Source organism: Schistocerca serialis, chromosome 5 (genome assembly GCF_023864345.2).
Source record: "Schistocerca serialis cubense isolate TAMUIC-IGC-003099 chromosome 5, iqSchSeri2.2, whole genome shotgun sequence".
Classification (NCBI taxonomy): Eukaryota; Metazoa; Arthropoda; class Insecta; order Orthoptera; family Acrididae; genus Schistocerca; species Schistocerca serialis.
In genome coordinates, this window is record NC_064642.1 from 362,850,561 (window position 1) to 362,869,805 (window position 19,245).

At 46.0% G+C, this 19,245-nt stretch overlaps 1 protein-coding gene across 1 annotated transcript in view; it reads right to left on the reverse strand.

Moving 5' to 3' along the window:
- The window catches only part of LOC126481940 (mucin-19-like), a 215,216-nt gene that overhangs the window by 13,053 nt on the left and 182,918 nt on the right, over positions 1 to 19,245 (reverse strand). The window contains exon 6 of the mRNA XM_050105899.1: positions 3,363 to 5,964. Coding sequence (XP_049961856.1) covers positions 3,363 to 5,964 — 2,602 coding nt within the window. The remainder of the gene's footprint in view (positions 1 to 3,362; positions 5,965 to 19,245) is intronic.

Consider the following 19,245-nt stretch of genomic DNA (forward strand, 5'->3'; position numbering starts at 1 on the left):
CACTGGAATGCACTCTACAGATCGTCTGACTCGGAACTGCCGTTGAAGTAAACGGTTTGTAGCAGTTCGTTGTATCACTGTGGAGCCAGCTGCTGCTCAAATTCCTGCCAAAAATGTGGTAGCATGCGCCAGAGCCATAAGGCGAACACGATGGTCTTCCCTCTCGTTAGTCGCACGTGGCCGTCCTGAGTCCAGTCTTCTTGCAACCGTACACTCTCGTGACTACCGCTGCCAGCTATCGTGTACAGTGGCAACATTCCTGCCAAATCTTTCTGCAATATCGCAGAAGGAACATCCAGCTTCTTGTAGCTCTATTACACTACCCTACAGACATTCTTGATTAACATCAAGTCATCATGTATAATCTCAATGGTAACTAACACTCACGGCCGTCACTGCTGTATTTAACGTGAACCTGATTTGCAATCCCCATAGTGGCGCTGCTAGCGCCACTCTTAGGCGACTGGAGCGAAATTTGATCAGACATCATCTTTTAGATGTAGAAACACATCTACCAACTTCATGTCGCTAAACTCCATCTTGGTATTGAGGTTTTTTCCATCAGTGTATATCCATTTGAACCTTCTTCTTATTCTTATATATTTTTATATGGTTAGGATGCCAGTATCCTTGGTTCATCTCTATCAAGTCCGCCCCTGATAGCTGAGTGGTCAGCGCGACAGAGTATCAATCCTAAGGGCCCGGGTTCGATTCCTGGCTGGGTCGGAGATTTTCTCCGCTCAGGGACTGCTGGGTGTTGTGTTGTCCTAATCATCATCATCATTTCATCCCCATGGACGCGCAAGTCGCCAAAGTGGCGTCAAATCGAAAGACTTGCACGTGGTGAATGGCCTACCCGATGGGAGGCCCTCGTCATACGACATTTATTTATCTCTAACAAGCACTCTCAGAGCATGTCTCAGACTGTGGCCTATGAACCTATCCCTTCTTTTAGCTATGTTGTGCCATAAATATCTTTTCCCGCCGACGCGATTAATCAACTTCAGTGATTATCCTGTCTACCTACTTAAACTTCATCTTCCTTCTGTAACACAACATTTCCAAAGTTTCTACATTCTTCTTGTCTTTACTTATAATGTTTCACTTCCGCATAAGGCTACACACACAAATGCTTTAAGAAAATACTTCCTAACACTTAAGTTTATACTTGATGATATTTCTCTTTTTCAGAAAATCTTTCTTCTGTATTGCCAGTCTGCGTTTTGTAGCCTCTTTACTTCTGCCCCGTCAGTAATTTTTCGGCCCAAAAGCCATTTTCCTCAGTGTCACCTAATTTACTTCGTCAACATTCCATCACTGTCAGTTTGCTTTTGCTGGTATCCATCCCCTTCAGCTGAACTTTTAAGTCCTTCCCCGTCTCTCAGAATTACAGTGTCACAGGAAAACTTTAAAGTGTTTACGTCTTTTACTTTAACTTTAACTGCCTTTGCAAATTTCCTCTTGTCGTCACTCTTCCCTCGATTTATACGAGAACGAGACTTTGCTAATAATTGTACGTAATATCCAAAACCCAGGCAGTACTGGTTGGTATTTCTAGGCTTATTAGCCGAGAAATCGGGAATCCTACCATCTTTAACCCTAAACAATATATTCTCAGAGCATTTCTTAGGGCATGTTCTGTGGACCTATCCCTTCTTTTAGTCAAGTTGTGCCATAAGGATGTTTCCTCACCGACCCGATAACTTCAGTGGTTATTCTGTCTACCTACTTAACCTTCAGCTTTCTTCTGTAACACAACACTTCGAAAGCTCCTACATTCTTCTTGTTCGTACTGCCTATGTTTCACTGTCCCATAAGGCTACAGAGACAAATACTCCTTCGGCAAAGAGTCTAGGCGTAATAAGAGATAAAAATCTAAATTGGACTGAGCACGTAACTGCAATGTGCAAGGAAGCATCAACATATCTCCAAGCCCTGCAAAAATATAAAAAGCTCTTCCCTCTTGACCTGAAACAGAAGCTTGTACAAACTGTTATACTATCAATTGTTGATTACAGCTATGCCATCCTGCAAGGTCTTTCTCAGGAGAGCTCACGGCACCTGGAACTGGTTATGAATGCCTGTGTTCGTTATATCTGTGATGTCTGACTATCAGATGATTTTTCACCATGATATGCACAGCTATCCTGGTTGCGTGCAGACAAGCGCGGAGATTCCCGTACCCTCGTCGTCTCTACTACCTCATCAGCGAACGCCGCCCCTCACGTCTCTCCTCGACATTAATGCTCTTGTCTGAACAGTATGCCGCAATCACCCGTTCCTATCAGAGTTAAATCCTTTCTATTCAACTCCATTTTCTCGAAGTCCTTCTCAGTAGCAGAAATCCGTCTCTTAAATAACCTCCTGCGTTATATTAGAGAACTGAATGACAGCTCCAGCTTCAGAAGACAGTTAGTAACATTACTACTAAAGCAACAAAAAAGATTACCATTGTCCCTGTACGCACTCATTACCGTTGTACATCCCCGTTTCCAAGCAGATCTTCCTCATTTCCCAGTATTTTTAGCTGGTGCAGTCTCCTTAAATTTCTTTCCACAGAACTCGTTACATCAGAAAACATCTACTTTGTACGCCTATAAATTCTTTTTACATCTGCCATTATCATTATTGTTGTTATTATCATTATTATTATTATTATTATTATATTAGTGACAGCAGCAGCAACAACAGTAGTAGAAGTATTGCCAGTATTAACTTCATTAGTTCATAGTATTCTTATTCACATTGTCACTATAAACACTCAAATCATTTTAACACTTCTGCTATATTACAATTGTTCTTTCTTAAGTAACTATGATGTAAAAAAGGTATTGTATATGCGAAACCCTGGCCCGATGTAAGAGAGGGCTATATGGCCATAAACATATCAGGTTAAATAAATAAATAGTACTTTATTCATGCACCGTACACAGGCTTCAGATAGAAGTATAGCATTCCTGCTTGAGATATTTAGTATAAGTGGAAAAGTAAAAATGTTGCACCGTGATTTGAATTCCACTTGAAACTATACGTCGTTCAATAATAGGACAGGGAAGTCCTTTTCGAGGAAGGTAAAGGCGACCCATCTTAGACTGACTAAAGTGTTCAAATATTGTTTGCTAACAGCTTAAAGTTATTTTATGAACGAGATATAGAAGATCAAGGCAACGTTGTCCACTACAAATTACTGTTCACATTACTGTTTACTATGCGTTTTTAGTGTTACAGTCACCTACCAGTAAACGTTCAAGAACGATAATTATGTCGTTTCTTAATTTTGAGTCTTCATAAGATCTTTCGATCTCTTTTCTCATCCAGAAGTTGTGAATCCCCAGAGCAGTGAATTGAAGTAATAGTCTTACCTTGATCTCTGACGCAACTTCTCCAGAGCGGAGGACACGGTGCTGGCAGGCCTACTGGTGGACGGTGCCGGCGTAGTCGTCGTCGTTGTGGTGGTGCTCGTCGTAGTCGACGTCGTCGTCGTCGTCGCCGGGGGCTCGCTGACAGCGGAGGCCGAGTCTTCCTCATCAGCGGCGAAATCTACCGCCGACGGAAAGCGCGCGTCGGTTCCGCCTCCCAGTACATCGTTCTCGAAATCTGATTCCGTCTGTACAGGCAGTTCTTCCACGTAGACTTGCTCCGTCGGCTCTGGAAAAGGCGTGTCTGTCTCGGTCAGCTGCTCCCTGTGGTATTTGGTCTTGCCCCGGATAACCCCCTGTTGGTTGACCCTCTGGCGAAACTTCTGCGCAGGAGCAGGCGCCGTCTGCTCGTCCACGGCGTAATAATTGTCCTCGGCGTCCAGTGGCGAGCTGGACTGCAGCTGGTAAGCCGTATTGGCAACGGCCGCAGTGCGCGCCGGCACGTCTTCAGCAAAGTTTTGCGACGTCTGTGGCCGTTTGTACCGTTGCCTCTGCACCTTCTTCAATTCCGCCAGCCTGTAGTCTTGCACGTAATCTCCCGAATTGTCGCTCTGACTGACGGGGTCATTTGTCGTTTCCTGCTGGCTTGCCGGCTCGCTGTCGTATTCCGGTTGCGGTCTAGTCGGGCGAACGCGCTTCTTGTACTGCGGTCTCCTCGACGGGTGGAGGGGCCTCCGGTAATGGGCGACGGTAGTCGGTTCCTCCTGCTGGCTCCCTTGCGCAGGTCTGCGGGAGACGTGCTGTTGCCGAACTCTCGTGCGTTGGCTAGATTGCCCTTCGACTTGGGACTCTATTGCTGCCTGGACAACACTCTCAGTCGTAGAATATCTGCTAGAAGGTCTCCGAGTGAAAACTTGTTGTTCAACTTCCTGGTTTTGTGCAGCGGCTGGGGATGCCTCTTCACGAGGAATTTCTTCAGGCCTGTTAGCTACATTCGTGTACGTTTCTTCGTCTCTTTGGGTTTGGGGATAGTTCTCACTGGCTGTGTAGGTGTTCAGCGAAGACGCTGGAGGGTTTCTGTGCTGAGGACGCACTGGCCTTCTCCTCTGCTGCGGACGGCCCTCATGAGCTGTGGGCTGTGGCTGACTGTGAGCAGAGTTCTCCTCCGTAGCAAAGTCGATTTGCGTGTTTTGTTTCTGTACTGGTCTTCTCGTGTGTGGGCGAGTCGGCTTCACAGTGTTCTGCGTCTGTTCCCAGTCGTTGCTACCGACTGTCCGCTTGTCGCTATCCATGGTGATATGGTACTTCTGCTTGTTTTGTGGCCTCCTCCGAAGATGTTCACGTGGCACTTGACCATCAGCGGATGCCGGTGCTGAAGGTGCAGAGGGAACCTCCCCCGCAGCATCTGGTGCAGTGGCAGCATCCTCGTTGGCCGTATTCTGGTAGTACGTCTGTTGGTGACGGATAGCTGCTTCTTGTTGTTGCGCTGTGTCCTGCTCACCGGGTCCAGTGACTGCCGGGCGCTCAAACCGGGTCTGGGTAGGTCTGCGGCGGCGCTGCGGACGGTATTCGCCACCGGCCGCAGGTTGTTCCAGCTGGGGAGTAGACGTCGGGCCTCGAGCAGACGGGGAGAACTGTTGTCTCTGGGGCGGCCTCCTAGCGTGCTGACGAGGCGTGTCTTGCTGGGCCGCCTCTTCCTGGTACTGGACGGGTTGCTGCGTGGAAGCTTCCGGCTGGTGAGCCTGCGGTGGCCGCCTCCGACCTTCGTGGCTCTGTCGCAGCGACGCTTCCTGCTGTGTAGCCACCTGTTGTGGAGCTGTCGGCTCGGAAGCGCCGTGGTCCTGAGGTGCCGTTGGCGGCCAGGAGGCGGGCCGGGCGTTCTGCTGCTGTGTATTCTGCTGCGTTTCCGGTTGGTACTGCTGTTGCAGGACGTACGTGCTGTGCTGGCGCGGTGGAGGCTGGGGCGGCGTCCTCGCGTCCTGCACGTCCCCGGTGGCCTCGACGTACGCGGGCTTCTTCTGGCCCGCGGAAGGCCGCCGCTTCCTGCCCGGCTTGTCGGCGACCGCCACACCGTCCGGTTGACGAACGCCGGCGCCCGGCCGCTGCAGCGAGTTGGTCTGCGCGCCCGGCTGCTCGCGGAGGAACGTCTGCGGCTGCTGCTGCTGCAGCTGGAAGTACTGTGGAGGGAGCTGAGCGGGCGTCTCCACTTGACTCCCCGCGGTCGTGCCCCGGTCGTCCGACACGCCCAGCGTGAAGCCGACGACGCTGGCCGACGTGTGCACCGGCTGCTCCGCGTAGCTCGGCGTGTACGCCTGCTGTTGGAAGAGCGCTACGGCCTGCTGCGGGTACTGCGTGACGGTAGTCGTCGAGGGGCCCGGGGAGTAGTTGCCCAGCGACGCCGTCGGCCGCTTGGTCTCGAAGCGGTGGCCCTGCCCTCCCAGCGAGGAGGCGCTCACGTAGGCCGCCTCGTCGCGAATGTTGCCGTGGAAGGTGACGCTGCCGGCGGTTGCCGTGTGTGTGGGTGGGGCCGCCCCTTGCGGCCGGGACGTGGCCGCCGCCGGCTCGCGTCCGCCGAAGACACTTGGTGCTTGCCCGGCGCCGAGTCCTATGCCACGAAAAACAAGCATTAGTACGTCTCACTACTGACAGGGAACGTAAAAAAAAATGGCTCTGAGCACTATGGGACTTAACTTCTGAGGTCATCAGTCCCCTAGAACAGAACTTCTTAAACCTAACTAACCTAAGGACAGCACACACATCCATGCCCGAGGCAGGATTCGAACCTGCGACCGTAACAGTCACGCGGTTCTAGACTGTAGAGCCTAGAATCGCTTGGCCACTCCGGCCGACCAGGGGACGTCAGACTGATTCCATATTTTTACGAGGGTTGCCCAGAAAGTAACGCACCGCATTTTTTTCATCAACAATTTTTTACTGAAAATAATGAGAATTACAGACACGAAAGAACGGTGTTTTATCTACACATCCTATTTTTCCACCTTATCTCCATCCCGTTCTATGGCCTTCCTCCAGCGCGAAACAAGGGCGTTGTGCCCTGTGGGTACCAATCCTTATCCTGGTGGCGGAGCCACACTTCCTTTGCTGATTGACAGATGCAGCGCCAACTGCCGAGTCGTAATGCGTCTGTCCTCGAGAATGACAACATCAGATCGCTGCAACATGTCAAGTGTGACACCCGTGGATGGTCTCCCCGACCGCTACAGATCGTGAAGCTCCGCCGAACAGCCTTCCGATAACCTCACCCTCCGTGCCCAGCGACTAACTGTGCTTCTGTCGACAGCATATGCTCCATAGACTTTACACAAGCGTTTGTGAATATTCCCCACTGTTTCTTTCTCTGCAGTGAGAAACTCAATGATGGCACGCTGCTTGTAACGTACATCACCTACAGACGCCATTTTGAAATTCTCCTGCGGCTGCGCTATCTGTTGGAAGTGACGGAAGCTCGCCGTGCTCACTCACAAGACTTCAAATAATACATACGTAACGTTTCGCATTCGTATCATTGTTTTCGGCTGAGAAAAAAATGCGTTGCATCACTTTCTGGGCAACCCTCGTCGATTCCAGAAGGCTTTTGACACCGTTCCTCACAAGTGACTCCTAATTAAATTAGGTGCCAATGAAGTCTCGTCTCATTTATGTGACTGCATTAGTGAATTCCCGTCAGAAATGTGACATTTAGTAATAACTGGCGGAAAGTCATCGAGTAAAGCAGAAGTAATACCTGACGTTCCCCAAGGAAGTGTTAGAAACCCTCTGTTATTCCCGATGCACATAAACGACTTAGGAGACAATCTGAGAAGTCCTCATGGACTATTTGCAAATGATGCTGTCATTTACCGTCATCTAATGTCATTAGATGATCAAAACGAATTGCAAAATGATTTAGACAAGAGATCTGTATGGTACAAAAAGTGGGAACTGACTCTAAATAATGAAAAGTGCGAATTCATTCATATGAGCAATAAAAGCAATCCGCTAAATTTAGGTTACATTATAAATCACACAAATCTGAAGGCTGTAAATTCAAGTGAATACTTAAGTATTACAATTGCGAATAACTTAAATTGGGACGATCCGTAGATAATCTTGTGGGGAAAGCAAACCAAAACTGCGATTTACTGATATTAAGACCAGCTTGCAATCAACATCCAGAAGACAGAATTCATTACCACAATCAAGGACGTTCCGTCTAAAATTCCACTAGACGAACATCACTATAAGTAAAGTATCCGCATTCAAGTACCTAGGAGAGTGGATCTCTTCAAACGAGAGCTAGAACCTAGCCATAGGCACCACTTGAACCAAGGATGAAAGGGTTTATTACTGCTGCAGATCTACTCGTCCAAGTACCTCTCCACATTACACTACACTCCGACACTAAAACTCGGTAGTAAAACCCTCTGTTCCGTATCTCTCCGTATGCGTCGTCTAAAGTAAAAGAAGATGTAAATGATTTGCTAGAAACCGTTTGTCAAAGTATACAAGTACCACCCGAAGATTTCTTACCCAACTCTGTGGCACAAAAGTGAAGACATTGAATACGTATCGGGGAAGAAGTAAGGCGAGACCAAAGCTTGATCTATTATTACATTTCCCTATGTATTGTAGGATAGTACCCATCTTCCCCTTCCGATACAGGTTTCCTGCTTTTTCCCTAAATCAACGTCTCGAGTACCGTGGCGGTTTCAGGTTATATCTGTTATGTTCCAGCTGTTATTTCCGATGAGTTTTACGTCCAGTTAACAATGGTTCAAATGACTTGTCCCTAAAGATATGTGATAGAAATTGTCAAAAATTACCTGATAAAACTAGTACATTTTTGATCCGTCATATTGATGGGAAACTTCCTCTGACTTGAGAAGACCAGGAGCTTCTTATATGCTGACAATCTCGCTCTAGCCATCCAGACCACAGACTTTGAATCAGTGGAGAACAACCTCACGAATGCCCTTGAAGATCTAGCCAGATACTACAACACAAATCAGCTTAGATCAAACCCTTCAAAGACCCAAATGTGTGCTTTTCATCTGAGAAACAAGGAAGCCACTCGCAAGTTGAAAACAGTATGATCGGGGGTCGAACTGGAGTACTATGAGACTCCAAAATACCAAGGAGTGACACTTGATAGATCTCTCACTTTTAAAAAGAACTGTACGAAATGCAAGTCGAAAGTCTCCGCCAGGAACAATCTCCTACGAAAACTGGCCGGATCACAGTGGGGTACTCAACCTGAAACAATCCGAAAATCTGCAATGGCATTATGCTATTCTGCGGCAGAGTATGCCTGTCCTGTTTGGAATAATTCAACTCATGCCAGACAGGTGGATGTAGCTCTCAACGAAACCTGCAGAAATGTAACAGGTTGCTTGAACCCCACTCCAGTCGAATGGCTTTACCACCTTGCACGAATATCACTACAACCTGTTCGAAGAGAGAGAGCTGCGAACAAGGACAGAAAGGCAGTGGGACAGGAAATTACTCATCCTCTGTATGGACATAAAACGCATCCGCAACGACTGAAGTCAAGGAAGAGTTTCCTTAGGACATCAAAGGAACTTAGAACCACTGCTGAAAAAGCTAGGTTACAACCATGGAGGGCTACGACCTATCTTCCTCCTGGTTGCATAAGAGTTGTTGAAGCTTTACCTCCACCCGTGACAGGGAATGGACAACTTGGAAGTCCCTGAACAGACAGAGATACAGAGTTGGAAGATCAAAAGTTAACCTGGCAAAATGGGGATACATTGAACCAAATGATATTCGGTGTGACTGTGGGGAAGAGCAGACAGTCCGGCACATGGTTCAGTGTCGATTGTGTCCAGTCTACTGTACAGAAGATGACATTCACCAAGCAACAGAAAATGCACTGGAAGTGGCCAAGCATTGGTCAAAAGTAATTTACCCATAACTGTGTAAAATGTATTTACATGTTCCTGTATGTTTCTCACACGAGAATAATAATTGGAAAGGTCAAGTCACGTACCAGCTGTCAAGATATTTAGAATGAACTGAGATCACTACTTAAATGGCAAATATTACGCCCAGAATTCAAGAGATCAGCCTACAATCTAGTAACCAGGAACCTCTCTTCTTATTATTATTATTTGAAACATCCCCACAATGAAAAGTCTCTCATTGTCAGGATTGGAATGGGCTACCTTTTGGTCAGGCACCAGCTCAACACAGGCGCATACCTACCTCATTAAGAGTCTGTAAAGCTATTACCCTACACATTACAAGTGATTTATTTGGGAGTCGTAATAATTACAGTCTTGGCTACTTACTCTGAAGAGTAGAAATACTAATGCTAGAAATACTAATGCAGCTCGATTTGATAGAACTCTTGATGCACAGAAGCATCAAAATAGATCGTGCCGAATTAATTGTTAGTAGAATATGCCGCGTGACCTCGTTGGCTCACACCGTTCGAGTGACTGTGTTCTGGGCTAGAGGTGTGGTGCCCTACTTCAGGCCCACTTACTTTCACAGTCTTAAATAGATGTGTATCATATTTTAAAATTGTGAGCCTAAGGAGTACACCATTTCAAATTTATTAAGTCTGCAGACGATGACATACTGTCAAAACTAGCTGCTGAGGAATAACAATTTTACCTTCTTCGTGGAGGTTATGCAACAAATTTCATTTGTATGATATTCGTCGCTTATTAGTGAATGGCGTGTGCTTGCGTTTTGGTTCGAAATACTAATGAAGAAATTAAAGCCTCATGTGTATTTCACTGTTTTCGCTATTGCTATCACATCAGGTTAGACATATGAAGAAGCATCGCCTCAAAGTATTATCTGATATAAATTCCTAAAAATACTGTATTATCAACATAGGTAGTGCCGCACTTCTTGCATCGGAAGATACTGTGACCGGATCACTTCCAGTGACGTGTGAGAGCTGTTACTATTTCGTTCAGCGACTGGTAGAAATAAGTATAAGACGTCAGCCGTGTTTAATCTTTTCCCCTGTTATTCCGGTAGCTAAAGATTTGCCAGACCTCCCTCTCACCGCTAACGCTGTCAGTTCCGTGTCGGACCCCGCTAAGCGAGCACGTCTTTCTTAGGCGCGATTCAACCGTAACTTTCCCGAAAACATGATGCTGCAAGACATTTAGCACTCCGTTCCAATGTAGACACAATAGGCTGTGGTGTCCGCCAGCGTCCATCTGCTGGCGATGAGGCGAAACAGACAATTTTCCGTAAGAAACACAAGTTTAAAGATTAATCTTGTCCCTACAGCCATCCATTCCAAAACCAGGTAAGAAGTGAGAGAGCAAAGTCCGTAACGGCCTTCCGTGAAATTGCCATCTCTTTGTGCACAGTCATCACAGGTGTTGATTACTATTACTTCCCGCCATTCCCTCCTCTAACACGAGCTGAGGGTTAACACGCGATGTTTCAAAACATAACAATATAGCAGATACAGTGGAAAACTACGGTTTTACTCATTCACTGTTATTTGCCATCAATACTAAGAAATAAAACAAACGTTATTTTTCATGTAATTAAGTCTATTTTTCATTGCAGTTGCCGTTAATATTCGGGCAATTTTCAGTCCTGGATACCATTTATCAAGGTAGGTGATACAGTGCTTAAAACACTGAACTGGTTTTCGAGAGGAGAACGGTATAAATACTCGTACGGGTCATTTGATTTAGGTATTCTGTGGTTACCTGAACGTAAGGATGGTTTCTTACACAGGTCTCGTCCTCGTTTCCCGCTTTCCTTCTATAACTGAGCTTGTGATCTGCCACTAATGACACCGAAAACATGTTTAACGCTTACATTCCAATCATTTTGTTACCTTCCAGTTATAGAAATATGAAACCGGAATTTTTCTATAGATGGTGATAGCGGTCACCGTAGGAACGTGAGACCGCGTCTGCAGCGCCATCTGCTTCTTGTAACGGTTGACGACGAATGTCAACACAAATTAACCTAAATTACATACATCGGTATCTGTTTCAAACCCGTAAACATGTCTAGTTTTGTGTCTACGAGCTACGATTTGCGAACAGCATTGGTTTTCTTTTATCATCTGAAGAAAACTGCTGCAGAATCGCGTCAAACGCTCTTGGGAAAACAGCGTTTCGAGTGGTTCAAAAAATTCAAAAGTGGTGATTTGGACGTGAGAAACGACGATCGCGGGAAACCACCGAAAAAGTTCGAAGACAGCCACTTGCAGGCCTTATTGGATGAAGATGATACTCAAACTCAACAGGAACCCACGGAACAACTGAATGTGATGCAGAAAGCCGTTTCTCTACAGTTGAAAGCTACGGGAAAGGTGCAGGAAGTGGGAAAATGGGTTCCGCATGAACTGAATAAAAGGCGGCAAGCAACTCGAAAGACCATTCGTGAAATGCTGCTCGCCAGATACAAAAGAAAATCGTTTCTCCATTGAATAGTGACAGGTGATGAAAACTGGATATATTTTGAGAATCCTAAGCGTCGTAAACCATGGATGAATCCATCTAAACCATCGACATTCACTGCAAGACCAAATCTCTTTGGAAAGAAGATAAGCATTGTATTTGGCGGGATCAGAAGGGTGTCATCTATTGTGAGCTGCTAAAACCTGTTGATGCTGTTAACACCTATCGCTACCAACAGCAAATGAGCGATTTAAATCGAGCATTAAGTGAGAAGCGACAAGAATATGGAAGAAGGCAACACGAAGTAATATTGCTCCATGATAAAGGCCCGTCACACACAGCAAAACGGGTCAGGGAATCGATCGAGGCGTTCAGTTGGGAAATACTAGGGCATGCGGCTTATTCTCTAGACTTGGCACCTTAGGAATATCATCTACACACATCAAAAAAAGTTTTGCATCACCTCGGTTCCGAGAGTTCCGGAACCTGTACAGAAAATTGGAACAGAGATCAACATAAACATCATTTCGGCCCTTTTTATTGTTCATGAAAACCACATATTACATGTTGTACACCATAAAGCGAGACCTTGAGAGGTGGTGGTTCAGTCTGCTGTACATACCGGTACCTCTAATACCCAGCAGCACGTCCTCTTGCATTGATGCATACCTGTATTCGTCGGGGCATACTATCCACAAGTTCATCAAGGCACTGTCAGTCCAGATCGTCCCACTCCTCAACGGCGATTCGGCGTAGATCCCTCAGAGTGGTTGGTGGGTCACGTCGTCCATAAACAGTCCTTTTCAATCTATCCTGAAGGAAGTCATTCACACGATGTGCACAATGGGGGCGCGAAATGTCGTCCATGAAGACGAATACCTCGCCAATATGATGCCGATATGGTTGCACTGTCGGTCGGAGGATGGCATTCGCGTATCGTACAGCCGTTACGACGCCCTCCATGACCATCAGTGGCGTACATCGGCCCCACATAATGGCACTCCAAAACAGCAGGGAACCTCCACCTTGCTGCACTCACTGGACAGTGTGTCTAAGGCGGGTTCCTCCTAACACGTTTCTGACGATTGTCTGGTTGAAGGCATAAGCGACACTCATCGGTGAAGAGAACGTGATGCCAATTCTGAGTGATCCATTCGACTTGGTCCTATCTGTACCGAGCTGCATGGTGTCGCGGTTGCAAAGATGGACCGCGCCATGGACGTTAGGAGTGAAGTTGCGCATCATGCAGCCTATTGCGCACAGTTTGAGTCGTAACACGACGTCCTTTTGCTGCACGAAAAGTATTATTCAGCATGGTGGCGTTGCTGTCAGGGTTCCTCCGAGCCACAATCCGTAGGCAGCGGTCATCCACTGCAGTAGTAGCCCTTGGCCGGCCTGTCAACGACAGTTCCTGTCTCTCTGTATCTCCTCAATGTTCGAACAACATCGCTTTGGTTCATTCCGAGACGCCTGGACATTTCCCTGTTGAGCGCCCTTCTTGGCACAAAGTAACAATGTGGACGCGATCTAATCGTGGTATTGACCGTCTAGGCATGGTTGAACTACAGACAGCATGAACCGTGTACCTCCTTCCTGGTGGAATGACTGGAACTGATGGGTTGTCTTACCCCCTCCATCTAATAGGCGCTGCTCATGCATGGTTGTTTACATCTTTGGGCGGGTTTAGTGACATCTGTGAACAGTAAAAGGGACTATGTCTGTGATACAATGGCCACACTCAACGTCCATCTTCAGGAGTTCTGAGAACCGGGGTGATGCAAAACTTTTGTTGATGTGTGTATTTGCATCACTGGGGCACGCTATAGCCTGCCAGAGAGGTGGGAGAAATGTATAAACAGCAATGGAGATTATTTTGAATAAAATATTTCGCGATAATGCAAAACGTGCTGCCCTTCTCTGAACTTTTCCGATGTACTTCGTCAATCCCATCTGCTAACGATTCCACACCGCGCAGCAGTATTCTAAAAGAGGGCGGACAAGCGTGCAGCCACAACATTTTCTATTCGTTCCTTAGAATTTAAATTACTCCTAATTGTAATTCCTAGATATTTAGTTGAATTTACGACCTTTAGATTTGATGATTTAACATGTAACCAAAGTTTAACGGATTCCTTTTAGTATTCATGTGCATGACCTCACACTTTTCGTTATTTATTGCCAATTGCCAATTTTCACACCATACAGATGTCTTTTCTACATCGTTTTGAAGTTTGTTTTGATCTTCTGATGACTTTACTAGTCGATGAACGACAGCATTATCTCCAAACAACCTAAGACAGCTGCTCAGATTGTCTCCTAAATCGTTCATATAAGTAAGGAACAACAGAGGGCCTCTAACACTGTCTTGGGGAACGCCAGAAATCACATATGTTTTATTCAATGGCTTTTCGTCAGTTACTACGAACTGTGACGTCTCTGACAGGAAATCACGAATAGAGTCGCATAACTGAGACAATATTCCATAAGCAAGCAATTTCACTATAAGCCGCTTGTATGGAAAAGCCTTATGGAAATCCAAGAATACGAAATCAATTTTAAATCCCTTGTCAGTAGCACTCAATACTTCATGTGAGGGCTAGTTGTGTTTCACGAGAACGATGTTTTCTAAATGCGTGTTGACTGTGTGTCAAATGTGTGTGAAATCTTATGGGACTTAACTGCTAAGGTCCTAAGCTTACACATTACTTAACCTAAATTATCCTAAAGATAAACACACACACACCCATGCCCAAGGGAGGACTCGAACCTCCGGCTGGACCAGCCGCACAGTATATGACTGCAGCGCCTAGGACCGCTCGGCTAATCCCGCGCGGCATGACTGTGTGTCAACGAACCGATCTCTTCGAGGTTTATTCATAAAGTTCGAACACAATATATGTTCCAAAATCCTGCTGCGTATCGACGTTATTGATATGGGCCTGTAATTTAGTAGATTATTCTTACTACCTTTCTTGAATATTGGCATGACCACGGTAACGGTTGCTTAGCAGTGACTATGTATATACACATATATACATATATAGACATGTATATCTGGGTTATGAACAGCTGTTCGACCATTGTATCCCATTCTTTTTAACTCTCTTCAAACAACCATTGTGCTAGTTAGACTGTTGGCAGTGCTCTGTATCACACGTGTGAATCCTTCCGACGATTTCATGCGACATTTTACAACAGCCCTCCGCAATCTTCGATGGGTCCTCTCCGTCAGAACATGAGGTCTGCCTGGCCTTGGTTCAGCTGTGGTTCTTCCTTCGTACTCGCAATCCACAATCGCATCACCGACAGTCCATTGGGGCAGCTCTAGAAGAACTAAAATGTTCCTGATGGATTTGCTACTGAGGTGAAATTCAGTGTCTCGTTCACTATATTTTTAGAAGGTGATATCCCACTCCTCTTACGTATTTGAAACATGTCGCACTACCACCTTGAGCTGCTGGTAAAATACTTTAATTACATAACCAGTTTCACTTGTCTGACACTCATCAAGTTCTTATATACCAAATAAAATAATACGTAAGTATCGTTATAAGCGTAAATTGTCACGAAAGTGTTAGCAAATGTAAATGTTAACAACAACCCAGACGCAATGAATTGTCACGTACTCACATAAAAGTATTCACAGGCTCATGTTAGGCTAAATGTAAAATCATTGTCGTCAGATGATAAAACCATTAATTATACACTGAAAATAAAAGTAACTCATTACGGAATCCATATCGTAAATGGTTCACATTTGTATCTGTTATCATTTCGTTACTATGTTCGTTGTGCGAATAAAGCATTTTACCAGCAGCTCAAGGCGATAATATGACATTTTTCAAAGTCCACTTTCGAACTCTCCTGACCAGCTCATTCTGCTGGTACTACATCTTTACTGACAATATAGTATTTCCCGCCGCTTTATATACTGTCAGGTCCGCCTGTTTTGACATCTAGTGGTCAATTCCGCATTACATATGGGTGTGCGGACAATTTTGATCAGATAGTGTACATGCTCAAGTGTCGTCTGCTACCGTGTAGTCACATCAGGATTGAACCCAGTTTTGACTCCGCCCGGAGTAGCCGCGTGGTCTCAGGCGCCTTGTCACGGTTCGCGAGGCTCCGCCGCCCCCCCCCCCCCCCTTCGGAGGTTCGAGTCCTTTCTTGGACATAGGTGTGTGTGTGTTGTCCTTAGCGTTAGTTAGTTTGAGTCAGATTATGTAGTGTGAAAGCTTAGGGACCGATGACCTCAGCAGTTAGGTTCCATAGGATCTTATCAGAATTTTCCAAATTTTTCCAGTTTTGGCAGTGACAAACGAGGTAATTATTTATTTGCTTACTTTTCATTTTCATTTATTCGTTCTGGTAGTACATGTACTATGAGAAGCTAGAAATGGGAAAACTGATCTTCGCTTACCGCAATGGCGTAGAACGGTGCTAGCGCACGTCATCACGTCGAAGGCCCTATACTTTCGGTGTGTGAAAGAAAGACTAGAAGAGTAGCACCTGTGTGGAAATGCCTAATGACTGAAGTGACTGCTCACAAAAACCTGAGGGTCCTGTTTCGAGTCTCGGTCTGGCAGGTATATTCCACTAGCATGACATATTCGTTAGACTGAGTTGGTTACTGGTATGTTCTTTCCGCAAATTCAACATTATTCGGTAAATCTATTGGTGATGATTAAAATTGCATCATCAGGCGTGATAGCAAATAATGAAATTTTATGTATTGTCTAGGCTCTTAATTCTTGGAAGAATGCTTGATTAACTTTTATGTGATTTGGGGGAATACATATACACTATGTGATCAAAAGTATCCCAACACCTGGCTGAAAATGACTTGTAAGTTTGTGGCACCCTCCATCGGTAATGCTGGAATTCAATATGGTGTTGGCCCACCCTTAGCCTTGATGACAATTTCCACTCTCGCTTGCATACGTTCAACAAGCAAGGTTTCTTGGGTAATGGCAGCCCATTCTTCACGAAGGGCTCCACTAGGGAGACATATCGATGTCGATCGGTGAGGTCTGGTACAAAGTCGGCTTTCCAAAACATCCCAGAGGCGTTCTATAGAATTCAGGTCAGGACTCTGTGCAGGCCAGTCCATTACAGGGATGTTATTGTCGTGTAACCACTCCGGAACAGGCCGTGCATTATGAAAAGGCTCTCGATTGTGTTGAAAGATGCAATCGCTATCCCCACATTGCTCAACAACGAGAAGCAAGAAGGTGCTTAAAATATCAATGTAGGTCTGTCCTGTGATAATACCATGCAAAACAACAAGGGGTGCTAGCCCCTTCCAAGAAAAAAACGACCACACGATAATACCACCGCCTCCGAATTTTACTGTTGGCGCTACACACTCTGGCAGATGACGTTCACCGAGCATTCGCCATACTCTCAGCCTGCCATCGAATCACCACGCTGTTTACTGTGATTCCCACTCCACACAACCTTTTTCCACCGTTCAATCGTCCAATGTTTACACTCCTGACACCAAACGAGGCGTCGTTTGGCATTTACCGGCGTGATGTGTTGCTTATGAGCAGCCGCTCGATCATGAAATCCAAGTTTTCTCACCTCCCGCCTAACTGTCACGTTACTTGCAGTGGATCCTGATGTAGTTTGGAATTCCTGTGTGATGGTCTGGGTAGATGTCTGCCTATTACATATTACGACCCTCTTCAACTGTCGGCAGTCTCTGTCAGTCAACAGACGAGGTCGGCCTGTACGCTTTTGTGCTGTACGTGTCCCTCCACTATCACATCGGAAACAGTGGACGTAGGGATGTTTAGGAGTGTGGAAATGTCGCGTACAGACGTGTGACACAAGTGACACCCAACACCTGGCCACGTTCCAAGTCCGTGAGTTCCGCGGAACGCTCCATTCTGCTCTCTCACGATGTCTAATGACTACTGAGGTCGCTGATATGGGGTAACTGGCAGTAGGTGGCAGCACATTGCACCTAATATGAAAAATGTATGTTTTTGTGGGAGTCCGGATACTTTTGATCACATAGTGTAGTTGACAATTATAGCAGAAAGAAAGGCTCCATAACGGCTACCCGTCGAGTAGAACTGGGTTTCGATGGTAGATACAGGTACGTCATTCCACGCTGCTTCAACTGTACGCCAGAGATCAGCACCTGCTCTGAGTGGCGGGCAGTGACATAACAGTCTGTCGGCAACGCACGACCAGAGGTATTGTGGATCAGGACAGAACGAGCAACATGCGGGCTTGCGTTATCGTGTTGAAATGTAATATCATGGAGACCTCGAAAATTGAAAAATCCACTTGGCCTGAAAACGTTAAAAATGTAACGCCTGCTGTCTGAACTACGGGATATGCGTACCAGTGGTAATCCTGCTGTATACCAAATGGGACGCAGAACCGGGTTTGGCCTGAATGACTCGAAACGAATGCAAAGCGTTTTCCTGCTGCTCATAACACTGCGAACTGTCGTGGACGGTAAGATGTACGGGAATCATCGTCCTAGGAAAGGGAATGGTTTCATTGATGTCCTTTATGCCACCTCCTGAGCGTTTTCGAGCTGATTCTGAGTGACGGTGTGACTGTAACGTTTTCCCCGGCCACTCATAAGAAAATCACGTGATTTCAACGCTGTGAGTCGTAGTTCTAGCCTCCATCGAAGAGGGGCCAAAAGTGGGGTAAAATGTCGGTAAGCGGGGTTGTACCGACCTTCCGAAGGGAAACGTTCACAATGGCGTTGGGCAGAATTTTGGTGAAATTTGGTGCCAGTGTGACGTCATTATTCACCTTTCACTTCACATGAACTTCTGAGCTCTGACCTTTTTTTCGTGTGTGCCGAGGCCTTACTGTATGAAGCGTCGCGGAGTCCGAGGATAACGGCGCCGGGCGCCACACGTTTCCACCATCGGAGAGGAAGGTTGTGTGCACGTTTGAACGAAATTTCAAACGTAAGCGTCGCAATGGGTGGAAATTAATTTCGAGAAAATTGATCGTCTAATTCTATTGTGCAGTATACTTCGCGCAGTTGCGCTGAATTTGCATATCCAAGCATGTGGTATTTCACATGATTAGGACGTTTACTGCTTGCCGACTTCGTGATTTTGCTGTTTTAATGGTCAGCAGTGTATTAAATCCTTATATTAGCGTCGGTTGTCGAAGCTGTCTGATGGCTGACGGAAGCAGCGTCATTTTTTTTTTTTTTTTTACTGAGTCTAGCTGATACAATGAACAGTGTTAATTGTATTCAAAAGTTTTCTGTGTAGTTGTGAGTGTACTACGTCGCAGCTGCGTGAATTCGAAGGCGGGTAAGTTGTTGGTGCTCTATCGTGGGTGCATACATAACCAAGGTAGCCCAAGCTTTCCGTGTTTCAAGACGCACCATACCGAAGATTCATATCGAATGCAGGGAAATCGGGAAAACATCATTCGTAACGTGAACCAAATTGTGTGTTGAGTTATCCTGACAGGCAGTCACTGAAGAGTATGAC